We start from the raw sequence: 23,766 nt of genomic DNA, 5'->3' as shown, positions 1-23,766 counted from the left end.
TTATTACTGATTATACATATCAGTCCACAAGTTTTTGTGTCTGAAGAAGGCCACAACAGAGAGATTTTGTAAATTATTATGGAAGCTTGTTTTCAGGCCACGGAAAGAAATAAACAAAACAACCAAAACTATTTTATTTTTGCCAGCCATAGGCCAAACATGTGGGATAATATGTAATTTTCAACTTACTCAAACTTTTGGAAAAAGAAGTTTCAAGTTATGAAGTCTAAAATTTGAAATGAGAACCAGTAATTTTGACTTGGATGGCATCTTTTTTATTTATTTATTTATTTTTCAGTCAAAATAAACTCTCATATATAATAGTAAGAAATGACCTCGAATTAGTGAACTGTGAACTGAGGGATTGCACAAAGGTCCAGTATACAATCAGGCAATGTCTTGTAGAGTGCAAGAATACAAATAAAATGAAAACACAGAAAAACATTAAATCAAAGACGTGTGACCTAACTGTATACACACCCTGTATTTGTTTTTGTGTGTGTCAGCAAAAAATACTTAAAAAGGACGAAAACATCTATTTTTAAGAGATTAGTTCCGCTTATGCGTCCTTTCGGCTTTTATTGTGAAAGCTTCCAGCGGAAGTCGAGTTTCTCCGTCCCGGAAAACTTGACCACGGTTCTTCGTTCCCAGGGTTCCGTGAGAGCCGTTTGCCCCACCCCGCCTCTACAACGCTATCTATCTCAATGTTCAATTCTCAGAGAAAAAAAAAGGTGGGCAAAAATAATTCAGGGTAACACAGCAAAGAAACGAGTCTCACCTCCCCGACCGGTTCATCGGAGCAACCGCGGCCTGTCGGCGGTTAAAAATGACAGCGTCGCCGTTGGACCAGTGATTGAAAACACCGCGGTATGTTCATGTATCATGCACATGTAACCATAATCTACCATACGGATTCAAAGGGAATACAAAAATCCGAGAGACTTGACAGCGCCTTGTACCTGCGCCAAACGGGAAAATAACGGAGGATTTTCCACGAATATCACCTGGATATCGCGCTATATTCAAGGACATCCAGCTGCCAAACACCGCCTTAGCTCGGCCCCGGAGAAGCTTTCTGATGTGAGGAGAAATATAAATTGACGTTACGGAGAGAAAAAGGACGGAGAAGGGGCCTTGTTTCTTTCCCCCCTTTTTTTTCTTTTCTTTTTTCCTTTTTTCTTTTCTTTGGGGGGTGGGGGGGTTCTCGTGAAACCTCAGGAAAAAAAAGCCAAGCACCAGCATCTACTTACGGGGGAGAGGAAATAATTTGGACATCGGCTAAAAACGGGATCTTATTGATAAGGCTCCTATATATAATGTGACTGTTGTGGTGGAGACAGAAGCCCGGGTTGTAGCCTGATGATTCACATGCCGTCATTTTAAGAGGAAATATTAATTTTTTAATTTCTCCCCATCCGCCCTGTTAATGTGCTTTTTTTCCTGGCCAGCCTGAGATAGGATTTCAAATAATAACCTGAAATTATATTTAAAGGGAGAGTCGATGGAAAAAAAGAAAACGGGGCTCTTTTTGGTTGTGAGTGGAAATGAATTGAACGGCAGAGTAGTGAGGCATCTGCCAAAGATGGGCTCCGGAGGAGACATTTGCTGAGGAAGATTTAACATCAAAGCTTGAGAAAATATACATACGTGTATATTTAAAACAAAGGAGGAAAAGAAGGGGGGGTAAAAAAAAAATACACCTTTAAGGAATCTGGACCCCACCACCAGCACCATCGCCATCCCTAGACACTCATTCATGTGCAGCCAGAAGCTGGAAATTTTACATCCACTCTCATATCAATGTTGATGACTTCATTGCGGATTTACAGTGGGGGAAAAAACTACAGGAATCAAGCATCTGAGAAGGGCGGCATCGTAGCTCTGCTCCTTTCTGACTGATCTGTTGCTGATAAATTGCCAGTAAATATCCACACCCCCCACCCCATCCCCTCCTCCACACATACACATTGTGCCAAAGCCTGGTGAAGCTCACTGTCTACTACCTGGCGTCTACTTCTTCTGCATCTGGCAAGATACATGTCACCCATTTGGAGCCAGGTGTTCCTCTCTTGGGCCAGTCTAGGAATTTGGGATTGATTTAAAAAAAGATCCTCTCTTTTCTGACCATCACCCTCTTCTTTCACCCACCTACCCCAACCATATCAACCGCCCTGCCTCCAAACCCTGAACCTGCAACTGGGTTTTTGGGAAGATGGGCTGCCTTGGCAATAGTAAGACTGAAGACCAACGAAATGAGGAGAAGGCACAGAGGGAAGCCAACAAAAAGATTGAGAAGCAGCTCCAAAAAGACAAACAGATATACCGGGCAACTCACCGGCTACTGCTGTTGGGTAGGTTTTGTGAAATTTAACATTACTGTTTCCATTTTGTTCCTACAAAACAGCATTTTCACCTGTTTAACTCATGTCGGTGCCACTGTAGCAGACTGTACCCATGAAAAGTGTGTAAGGACCACTGTTACAGCAAGGCATCAAGAACTGATGCAACGCCATGAAGTCCCGACTAATTCGCTTCAAGCGTCTTGGCACAGGACAGTTGAAAAAGCAGGCCTGTCTGCATTCATGGGATATTATGGAGCATGATTGCAGAACATGTGATAGAGAGGGGGGCAGACAGACACCACCATCTGTGTGAGGGAACCACACACACACACACACACAGGCACCACGCAGAGGCCGGGAGGCCACTCGCGGGCGTTTGTGCATGGCTCTTTCTCACCTCCACACATGTAAAAAAAACCAAAAAAAACCAAACTTGTGATCTGGTTCATTTGTGGCTGCTGCGTACATCCTGGTTGAGCCTAGTTTTCATACTGCATATGACATACTTTTTTTTTTTCTCTCTCTCTTTTTGCATAATCCGTCCACACCACCCACTCTGGAAATTAATATCCTCTAATTAGCCATTATTTGGTAAAGCTATTTTTGGCCTCATCACGAGAGCCTTCCTGACATGATGCAGTGTGAACCTTAAGGCCAGCCCTTGTGCTGGACTACAGAGTGCAAATTAGGATTACTAGTTTGCCTTGAATGCCTGTTTCTCTCGCTCTACGCCTTCTCTGAAAAGCAGGCCTGTAGCCTGGCTGGCTCCTGGTGCTTGGGGATGGAGATGTGATGGCCGGGCTCCTTTCACACTCAGTTTTGCAAGGACACGTTGAAGGCTGTTCTTATCCAGAAATTTATTTTCTTAATTATTAACATCAGGGTTCAGGGTCTAGCAGTTTTTCTCCTGAATGACATGCTCGGGGAGAGAATAGTTGTCTACATGTTGGAGCTTTTTTTTTTTTTCCTTGGTCCTTGTCGCCTCTGGAAGAAGGGGCAGACTTTGGTGAAAGTGCACGTGTCGTGCATCAGCCTCCCTATGTAAAACTACACAAGCTAAATGTATTTACGATTCAGTGTTGCATAAAATGCGTAGTACAAGTTAAAAGTAGTATCCTAGTGTTTAGTGCTTTGCCAAGGTGAGGTAGAACAATTCATGAAGTTACCTGTGGTTCCCAAGATAAGGGTTTGGGTCACAGGAGAAATCTAAGGGGTCATGAGGTTTGCTTTTCTGGTCTGTGTGTGTTGCTTTGTGACATAATGGGTCTCAAAATTGTTCTTTAAATGAGACGTTTAAAGGGGAAATCTCTCTTTGGAGGAACTGCCTTTGGAAGAGGTCACTAGCCAGAAGTGGCAGGAACCACCGGTTTAATCTTTAACAATGCAGTGTGTATAATACGCTGACCTTTTTGTTTTTTTTTAATGTAAAATCAGAAACTGCAAAGTAACAAATACATGAAGTAATGTTTTAAAAAAGGATATTTCCTTCTTAAACACAGTGAAGTAAAATGCACTGTTGAAATGGGAATACTCAAGTAAAACTCAAGTTTCTTCATACATAAGATAAGAGCAGTCAATGATAAGAGCAGTAAAAAGAGATAAGAAAAGTAAAAGGTTCTTGACTCTTAGGTTGGGTACATCGAGGTCTCGCCTTTTGGCTTTTGTGTAACATGCACTGTTTAAAAGTAGGTAAGGCCTGTGACAGGGCAATGTCTGTGCACAATGGACAGGACTTCTCTGCTAAGGTGCAACATTGTTGTAGTTCAAATCATTAAAGGCATCGCTGTTTAGTGCTTCCAGGACTCGTCTAACCTTGGAACATCAAAATGCCTTCCATCTCTGCTCCTTCCTGGATATTTTAGTTGCTTGTACAACTTCATGAAACTCTTGTCTGACTTGTTGTTTCTCTGCTTTCAGGGGCTGGTGAATCCGGGAAAAGTACGATAGTCAAACAGATGCGAATATTGCACGTTAATGGCTTCAACGCAGAGTAAGTTTCGCTGGTTCCCCCTCAGTTCACTATTCACTAAACACTCCCACAGTTTCTCTTTAGAGTAAAGGAACCCATTTAGATGGATATCTGCTCAGGTACTGACATATTTGTTGACCAAATACCTAAATTATGTAATGATGTTTTGGAGAGGAGTAATGGGGCATTAAGAAGATACCACTGATACAAAATACCTTTCCCACCAGTCTTCAAGTTTTCAGGTAGAGCAGGAGACTTGGTTAGTTATTACTTTTAAAATCACCTTAAATACAGAAGTAAAAAGAAGCATTGGATGTTACTGTTCTTGCCTATAAATAATTTCTTTAACCATATATTTAGAAGTGATGAATTAGCAGCTGTTTCCAGCTTGTGTTTATATTATAGCTAATAGAAATACTGTATTTGAAGTGTTAGTTGGACAATGAAAGAAAAAACAAAATGTTATTGGATTCATTGTGAAAATGGTAAATCAGATTGAAAGCCTTTTATGATAACTGTTTAAAAAAATATTCTATACATGTCTATACACCAACAAATTCCATATATATATCTTAGTATTTTATCATAGTGGGTTAAACAATATGCATCAAGTGCAGTATTTTAAGAGGCATTTACCTTTTTATAAAACCTCGTAATGCAGCAAGTGTAAACTGTTTTTAGATTGCAGAAGCACTGCTGCAGTAGTTCCTTACTTTGTATTAACTTCATGCACAGCAGGATCTTCTGGTTTTTACCTTTTCTAAAATCAGTAGGGATGCATGCTGGTTAAATATACTCCACATTGTTTATAAGAATTAAAACAGACTTCCAGGTCCTTATGTCACTGCCCGGCTCGACGCAACATAAAGTGTAGACTGAGTCCAGAGTTTGCAGAAACATTGGTTTTATTTTAAATTACTTAACCTCAGCTAAAGACGACAGCCCGGAGAGCATGAAGGTAAGAAGTGGCATCTTTCCCTGAGCCAACCTGAGGCATGCCTTTATCCACGCCTCGTCAGGTGTAGACAATTGGGAATTAAGCCTCTGCAACACCCAGAGACTCTTTCTTCCAGAAAACCATTGTTAGTAATGACACCTGTCGTTAAGTGCACTGAAGTCAACGTGACGTCGGCAGAGCACGTACTCGCGTTCTATCTACAATTAGCATCAACCAAATCAGTGAGGAGACAAACTCCAGTTTGTCCTGACCTGTTATGCTTGTCATTTATATGCAGTCTACAGTGGCTGAAAGATAAATGTACACCTTGGTGTCAGTATAAGGATAAAAAAGTTTATTTAATAAGACTACCAATGCCGGATGAATATTTGCTAGCCGAGTTGCATCAGACGGTCTTTCTTCTGGCTAATGTTAGCTAACATTAGCCTAACTGCTGGTATGGACTGATTACTGCCCAACATAACAGGTGGACATCCTTCTAACCAACCACTTCCTGTCTAACTTTGTCACTGGTACAATAGAGCTTGATTTAAACATTTCCATGGTAACACTGATCTCCTGTCAATCACACTGGTAGAAGATCGCTGCCATTTGATTGGTTATAGTTTTTTTTTCTGCAACATGGTGAATATAATGTCTTTAAGGAAGGTTGATATCATACCATCGTTTCACAATATCAAACCTCGTATTATGTTCACTTTGGATCGCTACAGTATTATGGCTCATAATCAAAATCCCTATGGAGAACTCTGCTGAACTGTGTACCATCTGAAGTAACATGAGTTTGTCTTTTTTTGTACTTACTGCAAGTTTGCGTTGGTGTCTGGGTTGTGCTGTGAGCCAGCTGTTTGTTAACATTACTGATAAATAGACGCAGTGACTGAAAAAGGTTGCTTAGAGAAAGTTTAAGCAGCAAAATGCCTTTTAAAGGTAATTACACAGCTTTAGATGTGCTTTATGTTGTCTCGCATTTATAACAAAGAAGTAAAAGGTTTTTCCTTTTGGTAAACTGTAAAATTTACTAAACATATTCTCACTTTTTCAACCCGATGTTCTTAACAGAGGGGAGGAGCTCCTGTCATTCCTGTGAGTCAGGAAAATAAAGTTGTTGGGGCTTTTTTGTATTGTTGTGGAGCAAATTAGTGAAAAGTTGTGTGGCACAGGAGGAAGGCTTTGTCCTTGTCAGCTTTTCATGTGGAAACATGGCTTTGGGTGCTTTTAGCCACCCTGTCTTGTGAATTTCCTAAAACTCCTTCCCAACTTGATGCAGTGGAAATAAAAGTCACATTTTTCTATTCTTAATCATCAGTTTCCTTGAAAGGGGTTTTGGGCTAGAAGAATCATCATGTGCTTATTTTTGGGTCGCATCAAACAGACGCTTCTCACAGACCCAGGCGCCCCGGTGCAGTGATGAATTCCCAGTCTTTGTTAGGGTTCCTTTTCACTCTGTGGGTTTCCCCCTCTGCATGCAAGGCTTTGCCATTCAAGGTAAGGTCAGGCACAGGTATTTGTAAGGAGCCGGTAGTGGGATGATGATGATGATGGTGGTGTTTAGTGACACACCAGGAAATGGGTGGGGGACACGAGAGATGACTGAGCAGGACAGCTCCTTTTAATAGAGGTGATCTGTTATTTACTTATTTATCTTGTGGAGGTCCTAGTGTGAGGAATATAGCATTTGAGTGAGTTTCATTACATTCACATGGAGCCTCAATTCCCTCACTCATGTTGCTTCCTCACATCCTGGCTCCTCCCAGCTAGGATGGAGGTGAAGCTGCCGTGTGCTGCGTTGTTTGCTGCTTGCTTGTATACTTTTGATTGGCTGGGATTTCTTTATGGGTAGGGTTATATCACCACATGCTACTTTGGCATGTTCTTAACAATGCTTTCAATCACTTTGTTGTATTTTCAGGCGAGTGGGAGTGTTCACATAGATGTAGCCAAAAAGCATCAGGACAATATTTTTTTATTTTATTTTATTATTTGTTTTTTTAGACAGGCTACAACTGTTGAGTCAACCAATAAGCCAACTGGAAGAAAATATAAACAAGTTAGACAAAGAGAATGAAACACATGACAAGGTTGGGTCGCCAGGTAAACCTATAGACTAACATCAAACTGAGTATTTGTGCCATCACCATTTTATTTGTTTTTTTAAAATAAATCGAGACATTATGAGTGAGAGATGGATCTGACTGTGAAGCAGAGGGACGCGAGTCATAGGCTAGCAACTTGCTTTTTAAGCTCACTTTAAAGCATACCGTGGTAATATAGAATGATGTTAATAATTTGATATAAAAGCTGTAGCCTTATGAATTACAGCCTGTTATCTAGGAGATTTGATTTAAAGCAGCTGAGTTTAGAAACTCACATCATTTCTTTTAGATTAATGACAGTTTAACTGGGAGAAAGGACTGACTCTGTTGGACTTGGTAGGTCAACAGTGGTCAACAGAGTGCACTCATGGTTGTACTCGAGTGTTACCTGAGCAAAGCTTCCTTTAGACCAGGGGTGTCAAACTCAAATACACAGTGGGCCAAAATTCAAAACTGGAACAAAGTCGTGGGCTAACATTAATATTTATTGAAAAAAAAAATCTTCCTCCAGATATGAGAATGAATCTTTTCTTATGGACTCAAACAAGTTTTGCTGAAAAACTGAATATGGAACAAGCAAAGCTTAATACTAAACAATATATATATTAGCTGTATAATACCAGTAGGCCAGCTCTAATAGTAATTTGGTGTGGCTTCGCGGGCCAAATGTAATTAGGCTGCGGGCCAGAGTTTGACACTTATGCTTTAGACCGTAGAGAGATCACAAACTCAAACACAGTCAGGTTTTATTTGACCTTTTATCAAGTTATTCACAGACTTGCTGTTAGTTAGTGATTACTGACTGTGACACATATGTTCATAGCAGGAAAAGTACCTGAAGCTGCTTACTGCATGTGTTTTGGTGAATTTTGTCACATAGAGTCAGCGACTGGTTTGACCAGCAATCAGAAAGGAATCGATTAATATTTGCCTTGAAAAAACAAAACAGGGATGTGTGCAAAAATCCTGTGAAAGCAATTTTCTGAATGGATTTTTGTACTTGGGGTGGATTTCTCTTTTTAGCCTGATTGCGTTTCATGTCATTAGGTCAGTTGCAGTGCGTGTTCAGGTCTTCTGTGCTTTTTTGACTTGTTTTTTTTCACCAGTCAGGAATATATCCTACTGCCATGAATTTAAATGGCAATTATTTAGAGAAATTGGGTGCTTTTTAAAAATATTTGTAAATATGCAGACGAAAGAAATCTGTACAGCTGTGTTGGTCTCTGTATGGAGAAATAGTCATAGGTGAGAATGAGGATCACTGCAAAAATTCACATCTGGAATAAGGCAGAAAGTGCTCAGAATAAGTGACACGGGGTTGTTTTGGAGAATTTGTGCTGCTGTTGTGTTGCCTGTTCTGATATAATTGTTCTTAATCCACCTTATTATCAACAACGCTTTAAAAGATTCGAATATCAATTAGAAATGACCAGCATTCATCCCAGAAATATTATATTTTTGGTTAAAATATTGACATATTTTACTATTTCAGTGCCAGCTAGCGATGGTAGCTGATTAAAATGCCCACATGTGCTTTTATATTAACATGTGAAGTGGCTACAACTGGGAAGTATTGTTTACATTTTACATAGGACGCATGAGCGAGAGATATCCACCCATGCCTTTAATTTAAAATCTTTCCCCTCAGCACAAGTTGTATACGCTTAATTTTAGGGTTTGTATTCTTGCTGTAAGGTTAAGTAGCCCATTGTTGAGATATTTGTGGAATTCATTATCAAATCTGAATTTCAACAACCAGACTTTTGTGTTTTGTCAGGACACATTTGAAGGAATCCAGCACTTATGTTTCTGTGTGACGTCAGTGCTTCGCGATATCAGCAAAGCTCACAGATTGCATGAACTGCCATGTTGTGAAATTCTGTTTATCTCTACAACGACAAGGAAGGACAAAATGTGGACCGTATTATTTAATTTAGCAGTACTTTGGGCTCCTTGGTGTTCATGACTTCTCAAACTATAGTACAAAAATGTACTATAACAATCAACTAGCTGTGTGGTTTAGTGCTTAATGAATAGGGATGGGTATCGTTTAGGTTTTATCCAATACCAGTACCAAACCGGTACTTTTGAAACGGTGCCGGTGCTCAAACGGTGCTCAAACGGGTGCTTAAAGAATAGAGAACACAAAATTGGTCCAAAAACCTCTCATGGTCAGCTTGTTTTTTGTAAAAAGATAACAATGTTAGCCTTTTCTGCAGCTATAGGGCATATATGGTATCACTCTTGGCTGGAAGCAGTGCTTAAACACTGGAAAAAAACACAAACTTTGTCCAAAAACCTCTCATGTTTAACTGTTTCCCTCTTTTTCTTTGGTCATTTTAGCCTTTTTGGCCAGGATGAAGGGAGTATCTGCCATCAAACAAGAAGACAGCCGCATGTAACTACGACGGTGTTTGCTAGTTCACCTTACGTGCATTAATGTAATAACGTGGTTAGCCTACTCAACGTAAATCACACACGAACAACATTAAGTTACTCACGCAGAGAAGAATGGCTGCTGCTGCCATCATCATCCGTCATCATTTCTGCTACACTGGCAGGGCTAGGGGCCAGGACTCTCCTCTCCGGGTTTTTGGGGGATGTTGCATAACAGGCAACCCACCCGCAGTAGATGTGCTCGGTGTGAGGTCTCGCAGCAAGCTATCAAATACGGCGCATTTCTGGGCTTTTAAAAAAAACGCTATGCGTCGCCAGGTGTTTCATCGGATTCAAGGTGTTACCTCCTTTGACAGTATCACAGTATCAGCTTAAAGCACTTGTTGCTGCTGAGTTTGCATATTTTGCTGTGAAGTACAGCCAGACTTTTGACCGCTTCGCCTTGGGCATTTTTAATCTGTAGCTCTGCTCTAACAGAACGTACCTACCTGGACCCGCCTACTATCCTCGGAAACGTAAAATGATTGGCTAGAAGTGTATCTCAGCTCAGGAAAAAAAAGCACCGAAATAAAGCACCGAAATGTGCGCTGCTTTTCGGTCTGGTTACTACCGTTTATGTCAGAACCGGTGCCATCATGGCACCGGATACCGGTACCCATCCCTATTAATGAATGTCTTTGTCAAAATTAAGACAAGCTGTTCTGTTCTTCTTTGGTATCAGCAAAATTCAGTGGTTGCACTTGGTCAGCAAATAAACAAAATATCTGTGTATGTGGGGCAGTCGTAATACTGATGTCAGATATAATTTAGCTCTAGGCTGACAAATACATCCTGGAGAAGTTAATATTACACAGCACATTTCCACTGGAATCCACTGGGACTGACACTGAAGAAACAAAACATCTCTGTGTAATTACAGTTTTTATTTAAAAATATTGTTTCCTGTCCCTGTTGCACTGCGATGGCCATATTTGGATTTATAGCTGTACATGAATATTTCTTTAAATGTCATCATTCACTGTTAACCTTTGTAGCTTAGGTCAATTAAAGCTAGTTGCCATCTATGCTTTTAAGTGATAAATAAATAAAGCACATGCGAACTCTTCTCTTCACAGGGAGAAAAAACAGAAAATTCATGATATTAAAAACAACATTAAAGAAGCTATAGAGGTAAGACACTGTTCTTTTTTCCTTTGATAGATGAATGATGTTTCTTTGTAATGTTCTGTCTGATATGCAGGTTTTTGGCTAAAAGAGGAAAAAACATGGATTATAGCTTCTTAAAAAAAAAATCCAAAACTCAATGCTGTATTCTAAGCGAGGAGGCTTTCAGTCACACATTGCTTCAGACCGGTCAGCGACCCCATGTGCGCTCCCAACCAGCTGGGAGTCGTTACAAAAATTTGCTGCACCACAACTCTCCTTGCTGTTACTTTGGGCAGTACCACATTGTCACAGTCACTTGTAGTTTGCATCATCTCGTCTACAAACACCCACTACCCACTCGCTGGGTGGTGGAGAAATTTCAAAAAGTGCAGAAGCAACCTGCTAGCGACCAAAGCAATCAGATGGAGGCTTGCGGTGCAGTCTCGAATACCTCCAACCACATGGGGAATACAGATTTATCACTAGCAGGTGGTGGTTGTTGGCGATGGCTAAACAGCCTCTAGGCGTGGGTGACTGAGGGGCTAAGATGATGAAAATTTGTATCTAAAGCCGTTTTGAGGCAGTGTAAACACATTTATGAATAATATTAATGAATGAGGCTTTTTGTGTTTGTGTGTTCTTTTCATACAGACGATTGTGGCGGCCATGAATACGCTCACACCTCCTTGCCAGTTAGCCTGTCCTGAGAACCAGTCTCGGATTGATTATGTCCTGAACCTAGTAAACCAGAAGGATTTTGATTTTCCTACAGTAAGTTCAACTGTACTTCATCTCAGATCTCTGACTTTTAAATGCAGTTTGTTTCCTTCTGCTTTCATTCGAACCTCTTGATCTGTATGTAAAGAAAATAATGAATGTCGTGACACAATGAAACATGTGATCAGACAATAAAACAAAATTGAAAAGCACAATTTTTGAAGAGCAATTTGGTTTTAAACAAAGCTGCTGCAAGTTAATAAATCAAATCTCTTTTTCCCCAGTGGGTGTTTTTTGTTGTAAAATCGCTCCTGCTATTTTGCACTAACAGGTGTAAATGTGTCAGATTCTCATTACTAACCTGCTGAATCTTACAGGTGTTCTGGCTAGTTGTGCTAGAGGTGAGTAAGGTATCACGCGACAGCCTGTATGAGTCCGCCTGGTGTGTTTGCGTGGTGATTCAGTAATTAGCAAGTGTGCTTCCGCTTGGGAGGTTGTCAATTGAATGAGCCTCTCACCTGAGAGTACCACACCGCCGATTAACTCTAATTGTCTGTAATAAACCTAAATGTGTCCAGAGGGACATGTCTTCCATAAACGCGTAGACCAGTCTGCTCCCAGCGGCCTGGGAGGAAGTCGATGAAGGTCCCACCACTGATCTGGAGATTGATTCATTGATTTATTTGCTCATGTCTTTCTGTTATTAAGACTGGTGTTCCAGATTAGTTGATCAATCATATTTTACAAAGTAATGTTCACCCTTCACTGGACGCCCCTTGGGGTTGAAATCTGCGGCCACAGAATCAGTTTGTGTGTTAAGTATTCTGGCTTTAAATTTGTGTTTCGCTACTGAACAATCTCCAATATTTCAGTAAGTACACAATGACCGCAAAATTCAAGCTTTTTTTTGTTAACTATCTAACAGTGGGCAGTTAATTAAATTTTAATTTCAATTACAATTTTGCATCCAATGATTATTTAAAAAAATAGATTTTTTTTAAATTACATTGATCTTTAATTGAATGTGGCACATTGATTACTTTTTTGCATTTTTACTATAGCGAATCAGATGTTGAATGTGTTTCCTCCACCCTAAAAGCCCAATCGCTTACTTTAGCTTAGCTAGAGCCAAGATCATGCAAAAGAAGCAAAAGTTGAAAATGTTTCAATAGATGAGCTTATGTTGGGAACAGTTTGTTGCAGCTATGGATGAGGTGGTCTCTCACCTGGTCCACTTTTGGGGACAGAGGGGTCAGGAGATGTTGGCTCTCCGTTTCTCTGTGCGTCGCTGCGATGCCGGTGTTCTGTCCAGTCAGCTTACGTTCTCAAATCAGCATACACTTTATGACACCCTGACTTGCCAATTTACAGTTTGGCATACAGACCTTTTGTCGTCTGTATGCCGAACTGACGGCTCCTGTTCACATGGTGGAATTATGTATGTATGCTACTCTGATTTGTCTGCTGAGATGATGGAACGACCGGTTTCCTGAGGTGGGTTAGTGTATGAAGGTGCGCTAATACTGAAAAACACACCATTATCTCTACACCAGATCAGCCTGTGTCCTGCCCTGCATCCATCTCCCTTTCTTCATTTATCTGGTTGTTTTTCATTTAAATTATGTACTAATTTAAAATTTAAGGAAATCATACATTCAAAAAAAGTGTTGTTGTTTTTTTTGTTTTTGTTTTTAACACATTCAGTAAATGCATGTTTAAAGTGAATGAATATTTTGTTTTGGCCCTATAACTATCCCCATTATCTGCTGACAAATCTGACAATAAGATTATGATCATGCAACCACACACAGTGAAAAACACGTCCTTTGCGTTTGGGACGCCATCTGTGAGAAGCTGACAATCACTGTTAAAGCAGGGATTCAAACAACCGGGTCTTTAATAGTGATAGTTTCTGATAAACGGGAGGAAAAAAATCCCTAACTCTAGTTTCCCAAATGTGAGTTTGCAGCTTTTCTTTTTTGTGATCTTATACTTTCTATGTTTATTGTATATAGGTCAAATTAACTGATGAGTAAATCTCTATAAGCAGAAAATAAATGAAACTCCTGAGTGCAGCATTACTCAGTTGTTGTCTAACAGGGGAGCGGTTACATAGAGGGAAAAGAACACAGAGTCTGTGTTTTTCCAGCATGGTGGCCTTAGTGTTTAAACTGGTTGCTCCTTTCGTGTACATTTGTCTTGTACATTTGTCGTTTACAGCTGAGTTTCCAGTAAAGAGTGAGCGTATTTGTGTGTAAGCAAAAGGAAGTCTCCTGATATTGTCTCTGTTACGTCATGGCAAATTTATTATGTGGGCCTATCTCGAGCTGACCCTTCCCTCGGGCTGTCCGTCCGTCACTAGACTTCCACTGCAGGAGGGAAAAACCAGAACTCTTTTTAATTTTAGGGTGTTGAGGATTACAGTAAATCCAAACGTGAAGGCAGTGCTGTTAGTGAAGTACTGCTGTGATTTTTGAAAAGTTCACAGTGATAGCTGGTTATTTAAAGCAGTGTTTAAAGAGCATCAAAAATTGAACAGTTTGTCCATCTGAACGCGTATTTGTTAAGGAAAGAGAAATGATGGGGTCGGCTCCTCCTCAGCTGCCTCCTCTTCCCGCTCCCCCTTGCCTGGCCTTAGGGTCTACTGGAAACCAGTTTGACTGGTTGACGCTGCCTTTCACTGTAGACAGACAATAAGCATAGGGCTTGTGTTGAATATCCACAGGCTTTTTGTGAATTTCCCCTCGAAGCTTTATGTCTAATCAACAATCCTCATAATTATTATTCACTAAAATTACTTTTTCTTTGTAAACATTAAGCACTGAACTTTTTTTTCTATTTTAAAAGAAAAACTTTTGTACTAACTTAGTCTTTGTAGACTGATTTTTGCATACCTGTGCTCAGCTGTTTGCAGCACACAGCATACCCTATCCTTAAAAGCCTTTCGATGGTAAAAAGAAAAGGAACGTTCAGGGAGAGGAGCAAAGGAGTGATCCCTCTTTCAGGACAGACAGGTGGGGTGTGTGTGTTTACAAATTCACCAACCCCTTCACTTTCGTTTTACAGTAACAAATATGCAGGAAGTCTTTAAATGAAAGTGACCATGAAAAAGTAAATAAGGCCGAGATGCATCAAAAAAGGATGGGAAATAAATAAAGGTCATCTGTGGATTTGGCATAAAGATTTATCTGTGTTTTATTTTATGCTCTTATCATTTTTCATTGTCTAAGTGTATTGATTTGCAATTAAAAATAATATATAAAAATAAAAGACTTAGTCATTCACACAGACACCCCTGCCTTAATAAACACATACACTTCTAAAACATATAAATGATACTTTAATTCTAATTCTGTAGGAACCCTTTTAAATATAATTAAATGATAACTGCAGCACAGCATCTCAGATTGGGTCTATAAGCAAGCTCCAGTTCTTAACATGAAAACTTTGCATAGCTATTGTAGCTTTTTATACAGCAGGAAGTTTACAGTCCTGCATAAACTGTAAGGGAAAGAAACTGGTAATAAAATAACAAATTTATTGGTAAAGCCATATTTACATATTACTGGTTACTGTATTATTTAACAAAATAAAGTTAAAAAAGAGAATAAGTGAGTTAGTTGTTACTCCTAACTGAAACACTTCTTTTCTTCTTAAAGCCAACATTGTTAGCTGATTTACAAGCTGGTCTGACAAAACAACCAATGGATACAGATTTCACCCAGATTTAAACTTTCCCACTTTTTTATGTTATTTTAATTATTAGATTCTTTTGGCCTTTTCTTTTTGTAGTTGAGCTGATCATGATAACAAATTACATCCTTTGTAGTTGTTGGGTTTTTGTTTTTTGGCAGGGTAAACAAATTATTAAACGAAATTATATTTAGCAATATTTATAAAAAGTTTTTGTGTGCACTTTTTTTTCTTTGCTGCAATTTATTTCAAATGGTGCTTATTGCTTTCGATTGATCATTTATTCTGAAAAATGTTCATCTGCTTCTATTTTCTTAACTGTTTATCCAGTTTAGGGTTGGAGGAGCATTAGAGCGTTTCCCAGCTGACACAGCTTTTAGCTATCCTAAACTATAAATTCAAAGCCCTTAAATCCAGGATGCAATTACAGTCTCACTTGTTTTTACGTCATTACATTCAGTTTTTCTAAGTTGGTTCAGAAGGAAGTTAATGTCATTGTCACGATCATTAGACCTTCTGAATTCCAGCACGTCCAAAACGTTGCTCTGAGCTCTTCCCACAGTCTACAGGGATAAATTAAAATAACAATAATGAATAAGACTTTGTGTGTAAAGACAACAAGTAAGTGCATACAGTTCACCTGTATGCATGCACTTTGGGGACGATCAATCAATCGGATACAGCGAAACGTTAAAGTTAAAATCCACATGCGTAAAATAAAATAAATTCTAAAAACTGCAGTGGCGGATACATGACCAGTTAGTTCTTCTGTTAAGTAACAACTGTTTCCTGAGTTGAGCAGTGCCTTTTGAAAAAGTGTGACAGCACCTTAATGCCAAACATTTATGTCATGTGCAAAATCTCACTTTGTGCAACATGTCAGAAGATAAAAAGTTCCCAGGGTTAACTTTTCAGATGAGTGTACTATGAAGCAAGATTACCGGTAGTGGGTTTCTGTGGAATGCCGAGCTGAAAGCCAAAGTTTTGTGCGCTAATTGAACTTAGCTAGATCACCACAGTCGTTTCAGAATCACCGCGTTTAGAGCGTGCTCTAAGAGCGATAAAGATTTTCTGCAGAAGGAATGTGTTTTATACATGTAACCTGTTGATCCATACCTTTAGGAAGCAGACTCGTTGGGAACATGCGAACATGCAAAAGGCCCTGTGCTGCCAACCTTTCCCAAGTTTGTTTTATACTCTGCGAACTGCAGCTAATTGTGTTTTTAGCCTATGAGTAAAATCGTGTTCACTTTGATCTGGTGACGAATTAAACTTATTTCTACAACTCATGCATTAGGTCATGTGACCCACCTGAATGAACTGAGTAGCCTATAATATGTTTTATAGTTTCACACTTTGCACCTTTTGTAGTCATCAAGTTAGAAACACACAGCAGCTTCTGATAGCGTACCATAATTTAAAAAAAAAAACCCCAATCCCATGTCCTCTTTATTTGTTGCATTTTTGTTTAATTTCTTATATCCTGTATGTATCTTAATCACCTATCCCTCTGTCAGAAGTAGGCAACATTCAGTCTTTAAATTCTGTTTGTAGGAATAGTCAAGGGATACATCAAATGCCCCCTTTTTACATGAGCATGCGCAGAGCCTAAAAAAAGAATGGGTTAACAAAGAGAGCTAGTTACCCACCCTCCCCAGCTAATGTAGATGAAGCCTAGCTATACTGGACTTGCTACATAGCAAGTTATATCTCTCAGAGTGTTTTGATTCTAGCCCAGCTCATAGCCTTTAACTAGTCTTTACTTGTCGGACCAACTCTGCAGTGATAGGTGGAAAACACAGTGCCCAGCATTTGGTTAACAATTACACTGAAGCTGGTAACACTTTTATGGCGATTTTCAGTAACTTTGTCTATGTTACTTTCCACACACTAACAATAGATTGCCACTCATATACAGAACGTACAAATTACCCAAAAGGCCACTTCTCTAAAGTGAAAGGCTCAGCTGATAACCCATGACTTCTACTCATTCCATTATCCTACTTAATCCTTCCTGATTTTTTTTAATAGTATACAGTTTAACTCTATGTCTCATAATGGCTTATTTGTGCCTGTCTCCATTGTATGTGACAATTCTAGATCACAGTGAAGATAGGCCCCTGCGTAGTGACAGTCTAGCCTTGTGTTGGTACAAAGCTCTCCGTTTCTACATGAACTCTGTGAACTGCTCTGTTTCCTGCTTATATCAGTTTGCTCATCTGCTGCTCCTCGGCGAGCCGGCCTTTAACTCCAAACTAAGCTGGGGTGTATCACTGCCCCCCTCGGCTGTCCTTAAACGGTTTCAGCCATCGAGAACCAGATGAAAAATACAGCTGTAAGAAAGGGACACAGGCCTGTCCAAGATCACACTCAACTTTTTCATGTATAACTAGTCACTAATATTAAGAGCAGATCGTTAGTTTGTCGGTCCTTCTGTATCCCGCCTTGTAAACGCTACATTTCTTGAACACTTTTCAGGCGATTTCATGAAACTGAACTCGGTTAAACTGATTACACTATAGTGATCAGGGTCACAGTGACATCACAGGAAATATAAACAAATGCTTAATCCAATAAAATAATTATGCGATGGCATTTTATATTTAAAAGGTCAAAGGTAAACTTCACTGTGACATCAGAATGTCCTGCAAAAGCTGACTAAATGCGACAGCAGTAAGTGTTAGTCACATTTGACCAACTTTAACTGCTTTCCCTTTATTATTGTAGGGTCTTTACCTTACAGTATAAAGCGCCTTGAGGCAGCGGTTGTTATGATTTTCCGGTATATAAATATAACTGAACTGAATTGAAGTGAACATTTGTGTGACGAATAGAACGTGTATACGCTACATGTGGTTGCAAACAATTATGTGTTAAGGCTAGCTTAGCACATATTTTGGACTGTTTGCTCAACTTTTGGAGGTCAACACAGAACATGTTGCTTCCTGTGTGAAAGGCCCTGTAAGTTAATGATATCCAACATCTGTAATGCATAATGCGTGGCCCAAAAGGCCCCCAAAAATCCAAAAACATGCGCTGTTGAGAGAGAGAAAGTGAGGAACATACAGACTAGGAGTTTATCACTTCCAGCACAAAGAAACATCTGACATACAACACTGGGTGATTTAGCCAATTGTAACTGGGTAACATAAGTTGACAGATGTAAGCTGAATTGCTAAAACGGTATGAAGTCTTAACTTTTACTGGCTCTACTTTGTTTAAAATGTCTAACCTGTCTGTCCGGCGCCCTTCATGGTCCCCTTGCCTCACAGTGAACAAAAATGGGGAAAAGTTGGAGATAAGCGTCTCTGCAAATTAGATCACGTTGCAGTTATTTAAAAATCAGGACATCAGAAATATTTTGTCTCATTTGATAATAATGATGTCTGGCTGTAGTTTCTCCACACACCTGCCGAAATCTGGGCGTGCACTTCTCCAACCACGCCCGTACATTCCCAGAAACCTTGTGGATATGTGACGCATGACTATAGGGAGGGAGATTTGATTTATTGTAAATCGTAATTGAAATTAATTAATGCAACTTCAGGTGTTGGTGGAGGTTAACAACCATAAGGTGGTAATTCTTGTTTTTACAATCAGTTACCCTGTTTCCAGTCGCAGAAAGCCGCAGATCTCAGATGTGTTGCTGATCCAAACAAGCTTTTGTCTTTTCAGGAGTTTTATGACCACGCAAAGATCCTCTGGCAGGACGAAGGTGTGCGGGCATGCTGGGAAAGGTCCAACGAATATCAACTCATCGACTGCGCACAATAGTGAGTCTTTGCTTTTCTTATACTATTTTCACCTCTGTACGTACACTAGCAGTTAAATACGGGCACATTTCTAAGAACTTCCTTCTTCGGGTTTTGACACTCAAAGGTGAGACATATAAACCATTTAATGTGTGCTCTGGGGGGGGTTGGGTTGGGTTGTTTCCCTGTGGTTTATGTGAGCTCAATGTGTGAAGATAAATGGTGATAATGAATGCAGTGCTACTTTGTCAAGTGTATTTATTTTGGCTAGTTTATTTTAGTAGTTTTGTAGATCATTTCTTTAGGCTGGAAATAATGATGTGTTGTCTCTTTTTTCTTTTCTTTTTTCTTTTTTTTTTTTAAAGGATTTGTGGACTTTGTTATGGTGTTGGTATTTTGTTAGTTGGTCCACCACTTTAGTATTGACTGAAATATTTGAGCTACCATTAAATTGGTTAATATGAAACCTCTGACTCACGTTAGTTGTCCCCAGTGGATAGTTCCCTTGTGGGGACACCAGGGGATTCCCTTTGTAGTTTGGACTAAAACCTTTCTATAAAGGTTAAAGCCACTTTCAGTATGAAATGTTGCAGGCAGTCTATACTTGCAGTTGTGGCTTGTGTATGCCAAAAATGGCATCACAGCTGCTGGTGTGCAGTGTCCTTTGGTGACGTTTTGGTTTGCCATGCACCTTCTAGCTTTTGTAACCTGAAGCCTGCGATTATATGTTCTGCAAAAAAAAAAACCTGCTTAAAACTTAGCAATCGCTTTGTTTGCATACTATTATGACCATTTAAATTTTCTTCTCAGTTTTGACACTTACCCATGCACGTGTTGACATAGCTTATTTATTAAAACATGGATTTTCCACATGGTAACGAGTGCTGTTGAGAGCATGCCAGAGCAACAGGTAGCAATAGACCCCAGCACATAGAAAACTTTATAGAAATATTGAATCCTACAGACAATAACTTTGTGCACATGAAAAACTGAAAATGAAGGCACGCACAGCATGTGGGCAAAGGCTTGATATTCAAGTGTTTATCATTGAAAAGTACACTGCTACTTCTTGTGCTCACATTTATGACTATGGTGCTGTGTTGACGTCACAGTTCCCTCAAGCAGCCACTAATGTGTCAGGCCAAACTGTGGCATAATTAGTAAAAATGTGTTCATTGCATTGGTTCAACTATTGTTCCTATTTTGTGCTAATTAGCAAATATTAGCTTAAATGTTAAGCTAAGGTAGTAAAAACGGTAAATGTTAGTGTCATAGCGTCAGCATTTAGCTTAGAGCACCTCAATGCCTCCATAAAGCCTCAAAGAGCTGCTAGCATGGGTGTAAAGAAGCATCACAGATGGCCGGTGTTGGTCGCACCAATTAATTGCGATTTTGGTCATTTTCTGACTAAAATTTGTGCTCACCCAATCTAAAGTTTCCATGATGCTTGGTTACAGATGTTCCTGCTGTGAATTGGACTGTTGAAAGGTTTCGTTTCCATGTGCTGGCAATTGGTTTTTTCTGTCAGGTGGATTTCTGGTTAGTCTTTGCTAAACAAAGTGCAGACCTTTTGGATGGTGATAGTGTGTGTGTTTTCACTGATTGGGAATTGGTTAATCTTCCTGGAACATCTTTTTGTGTTTTCTGCATTGAAATTTGGAACATATTTAGAGGAACATTAGCTTGAACTTCCCCAACCCGTGCCGCCTGACTCTCCCTCTGCTGTTCCAAGCACGTTATCTTTCCCTTTGGTCTTTGGTCAGTCTGGCTTCATTATAAGACACAAAACGATCACATGCGTCAGTATGGGACGTGTGCTGACTGTTTCATTTGTCGTTGTGTGTTTAAAGCAAGTATCAAATATAAAAGCTCTCATAGCATTATATTCGTCATTTATTGCATGGTCATAGCATGCAATAAATGACTAGATATAACGGTGATGCATGAATTCAAATGGCATATTTTACTGTAGCAGCCGGTTAAGGGGGAACTATTTTTAAACTGCTTCACATATAATTAGTTATCGAGTTTCTAACCTTTGGGTTTAGATCAAAAGAGGAAGGAGTGAAGCAAAAAGTAAAGTTGTACTGCACAAATTCATGTTCAAATTGTAAGACTTTTGATATGTTACAAATAGTTAAATCAACTATTTGATGAAACGCTTAATGAATGACTTTGCCTCCCAGGATTTACTGTTAATCTGTAGGGACTACATGCCACCAAGTCCACCTTCAGCTCTGTGTGGCATGTTTTACATAAAATCTCACTGTAGTAACTCAAGCAATCAAATGAATGAGGAGTGAATTCTGTATACATTTCCAAAAAGTAGAATTAGAAGTTCTACTGCATGTGAAGTTGTACTTTGTGCCGTATTTTTGATGAGTGTACTCAGTTACTTTAGTTACTCAGTTACTGTCTTTGTGAGCGTATGTTGTCATTGGGGGGTGTGTATGCATGTCATTTCCATGTTGCAAATGCGACCACAGTTGTTTGTCGCAGTCACAGTTGCGTGTGTGTGGCACTCTTATGTTTTGTGGGAGGCGGGTGGGCTGACAGCACAGGCTGTCAGTGAGATGATCATGAAAAACCATCACTGTAAGAAGTGTGATTGAACACATGCGGCGTTTCACGCATCTGAGGCGAGACAGCGATTGAAAATGACAAAAGATCGAAAAGAGAGATTGAAATTGAATGAGGGTTTTCCTCTGTTGCAGGAACCCTCTCCTCCCTTCTCCTCTCCTCTGTCCTCTCTTCTCCTCTCCTCTCCTCTTCTCCACACCCAGCAGCCCCAGTGTTATGATGGATCAGATGTTGGGCTGGGTGGCCAGACCGGAAGTGCTCCCCTCCCCCCTCTGTGTGCTTATGTAAACGGAGAAGCAGAGAAAGAGAGAGGGGAGAGCTATTTTTAACCCAGGCAGGCTGCAGAAGGAGAAAGAATGAGCGACTGTGTTAGAAGAGAGAGACAACTTCAGCATTATTGATGAAGGTTGTTAGCATTAAATGAAAATGTCAACCCTGGATCAGCACAGGAAAAGTGAGGCCCACCATGTACACCTCCTGCCTCTCTCTTTGCAAAGATCACCTGACCCGTGTCATGATCGGGGGGGGGATAAAATCAGGAAAAAAAAGGGAAGAAGAAGTTGACATGGCACTGATGCTTTGTCTCTGTGTGATTAGAAGGAAGTCACTGAAGCTTCACCGGTTCTCTTTTTGCTCCGTCATGCTCCGCCGTGATGCATCATTATTGTTGCTGTTTTTCCCCTATGCATTGAGGATGCACTCTAACTGTAAGATGTTCAAATGCAAAGTCCACTCAGTGCCTCGTTGCCCCCTCTGCCCAACAGGGCTGAGGCGAAGGGTTTGTCAGGTTTCTATTGTCTCATCATATACAGTATAGCAGTGTGTAAGTGTCGCTGTAAGTGTAAGAATTTTCAAGATAAGTGGAAAAGAGAAAAAAATCGTAATTTTTATTTATTTATTTTTTCAAATTGCTTTACTCATCACTTCACAGACTCTGTTACCTCATACACATAACAAAGGCGAATCCAAGCTTCTTTTGGGCGCTCCCTTGCTAACAAACAGCATGCCACAGTGGATGGCTTCCCATACTTGATTTATGATTTTTATGCTGGTTATCCTTCCTGACCTAATCTCCGAGGGTTTTTTGTCTCCTGCTCGTCTTGAACCAGGGATCTTTTGCATGTCAGACAAATGCATAAATCACAAATCTATGGGCATAGTACAGCCAGGGGTATTATTCTAAGTTTCTTATATTATTTGTATAATATTCCTAACCTTGCAAATATCCAGGCTTGCAGTGGTAAAATTTGCAAGACAAAAATGGTACATATATCCAGAAAATAAGAGGGATTCTTTGAGATTTAAGACACAAATTTATAAGAAACAGATGTTTAAAAGAAAGAAAAGTTGCTTTTATTTTTGCCGAGCTTCCACATCATGTCAAAGTGGGACGTTAGAGGTTTTGTAGGCCTTATTTGGCGAGTCACAAATACACAACAGTGGTAGTACAGACTGCACTTTCTACAGTTTTACTGCTGCTGCCATGTTGGATTCCAAAGTTGGAGTTGGTGTGACTTTGCTGACTTTCCGAGTGGGAAGTCCAACTGGAGGGGGCGTTTGAGCTGAAAATCCAGTGGAATTCTGACTTTCCACTTCAAATGGCATGCAGCATCATTCCTAATATAAGATGGACTATTCAAATATAGTCTTTTTTGCAGTTGGGGTTAGCAATAAGTGTTTATTTTATAATAACCCTTACATTTCTTATCATCATAAGAAATGTAAAGCATTTTTAAAAACCTCTGTGAAAGGGGAATATCACCTGTCCAAAGCTTCAGTATGGTGAGCGCAAATTATATTATTATTTTAAGAAAGATTTAATTGGATCAAAGATCAAGTTGAAACGTATCTGACTGCTGTTCCCAATTTTATAAACTTTAAGAAATATAAGGTTTGCTTTATTTTTTTTCCCCTAAGGGCATGCTGGGTAACCTGGCCAGGTAGTATGGCAGTGTGGAGGAGGCTCTGTGGCTACAGGACACTCAACAAGATGCCATAAAAAAGAGAGGGATTAAAAAGAGAGACTTGTTTAAGTGTTAGATACTTGTTAACTCAGAGAGGGTTAAATATTTGTGTGGTTTCTTTTATTTATGTGGTATTTATTGTATGACAACAT

General features: G+C 39.7%; 1 protein-coding gene across 1 annotated transcript in view; it reads left to right on the top strand.

The window, feature by feature from the left end:
• Positions 1-634: 634 nt before the first annotated feature.
• LOC146670527 (guanine nucleotide-binding protein G(s) subunit alpha-like) overlaps positions 635-23,766 on the top strand; it is a 37,981-nt gene continuing 14,849 nt past the window's right edge. Inside the window, exons 1-5 of the mRNA XM_085407495.1 lie at positions 635-2,351; positions 4,260-4,332; positions 10,878-10,932; positions 11,560-11,679; positions 18,994-19,091. Of these exons, the coding sequence (XP_085263621.1) occupies positions 2,213-2,351; positions 4,260-4,332; positions 10,878-10,932; positions 11,560-11,679; positions 18,994-19,091 (485 nt within the window). The 5' untranslated portion in view covers positions 635-2,212. The remainder of the gene's footprint in view (positions 2,352-4,259; positions 4,333-10,877; positions 10,933-11,559; positions 11,680-18,993; positions 19,092-23,766) is intronic.

The sequence above is a fragment of the Rhamphochromis longiceps genome, linkage group LG5 (genome assembly GCF_057381845.1).
Source record: "Rhamphochromis longiceps isolate RC_006_pf linkage group LG5, R_longiceps_female_GT1.1, whole genome shotgun sequence".
Taxonomy (NCBI): Eukaryota; Metazoa; Chordata; class Actinopteri; order Cichliformes; family Cichlidae; genus Rhamphochromis; species Rhamphochromis longiceps.
The sequence above is the reverse complement of the archived record's forward strand: the minus strand, read 5'-3'. Positions and strand labels throughout refer to the sequence as shown.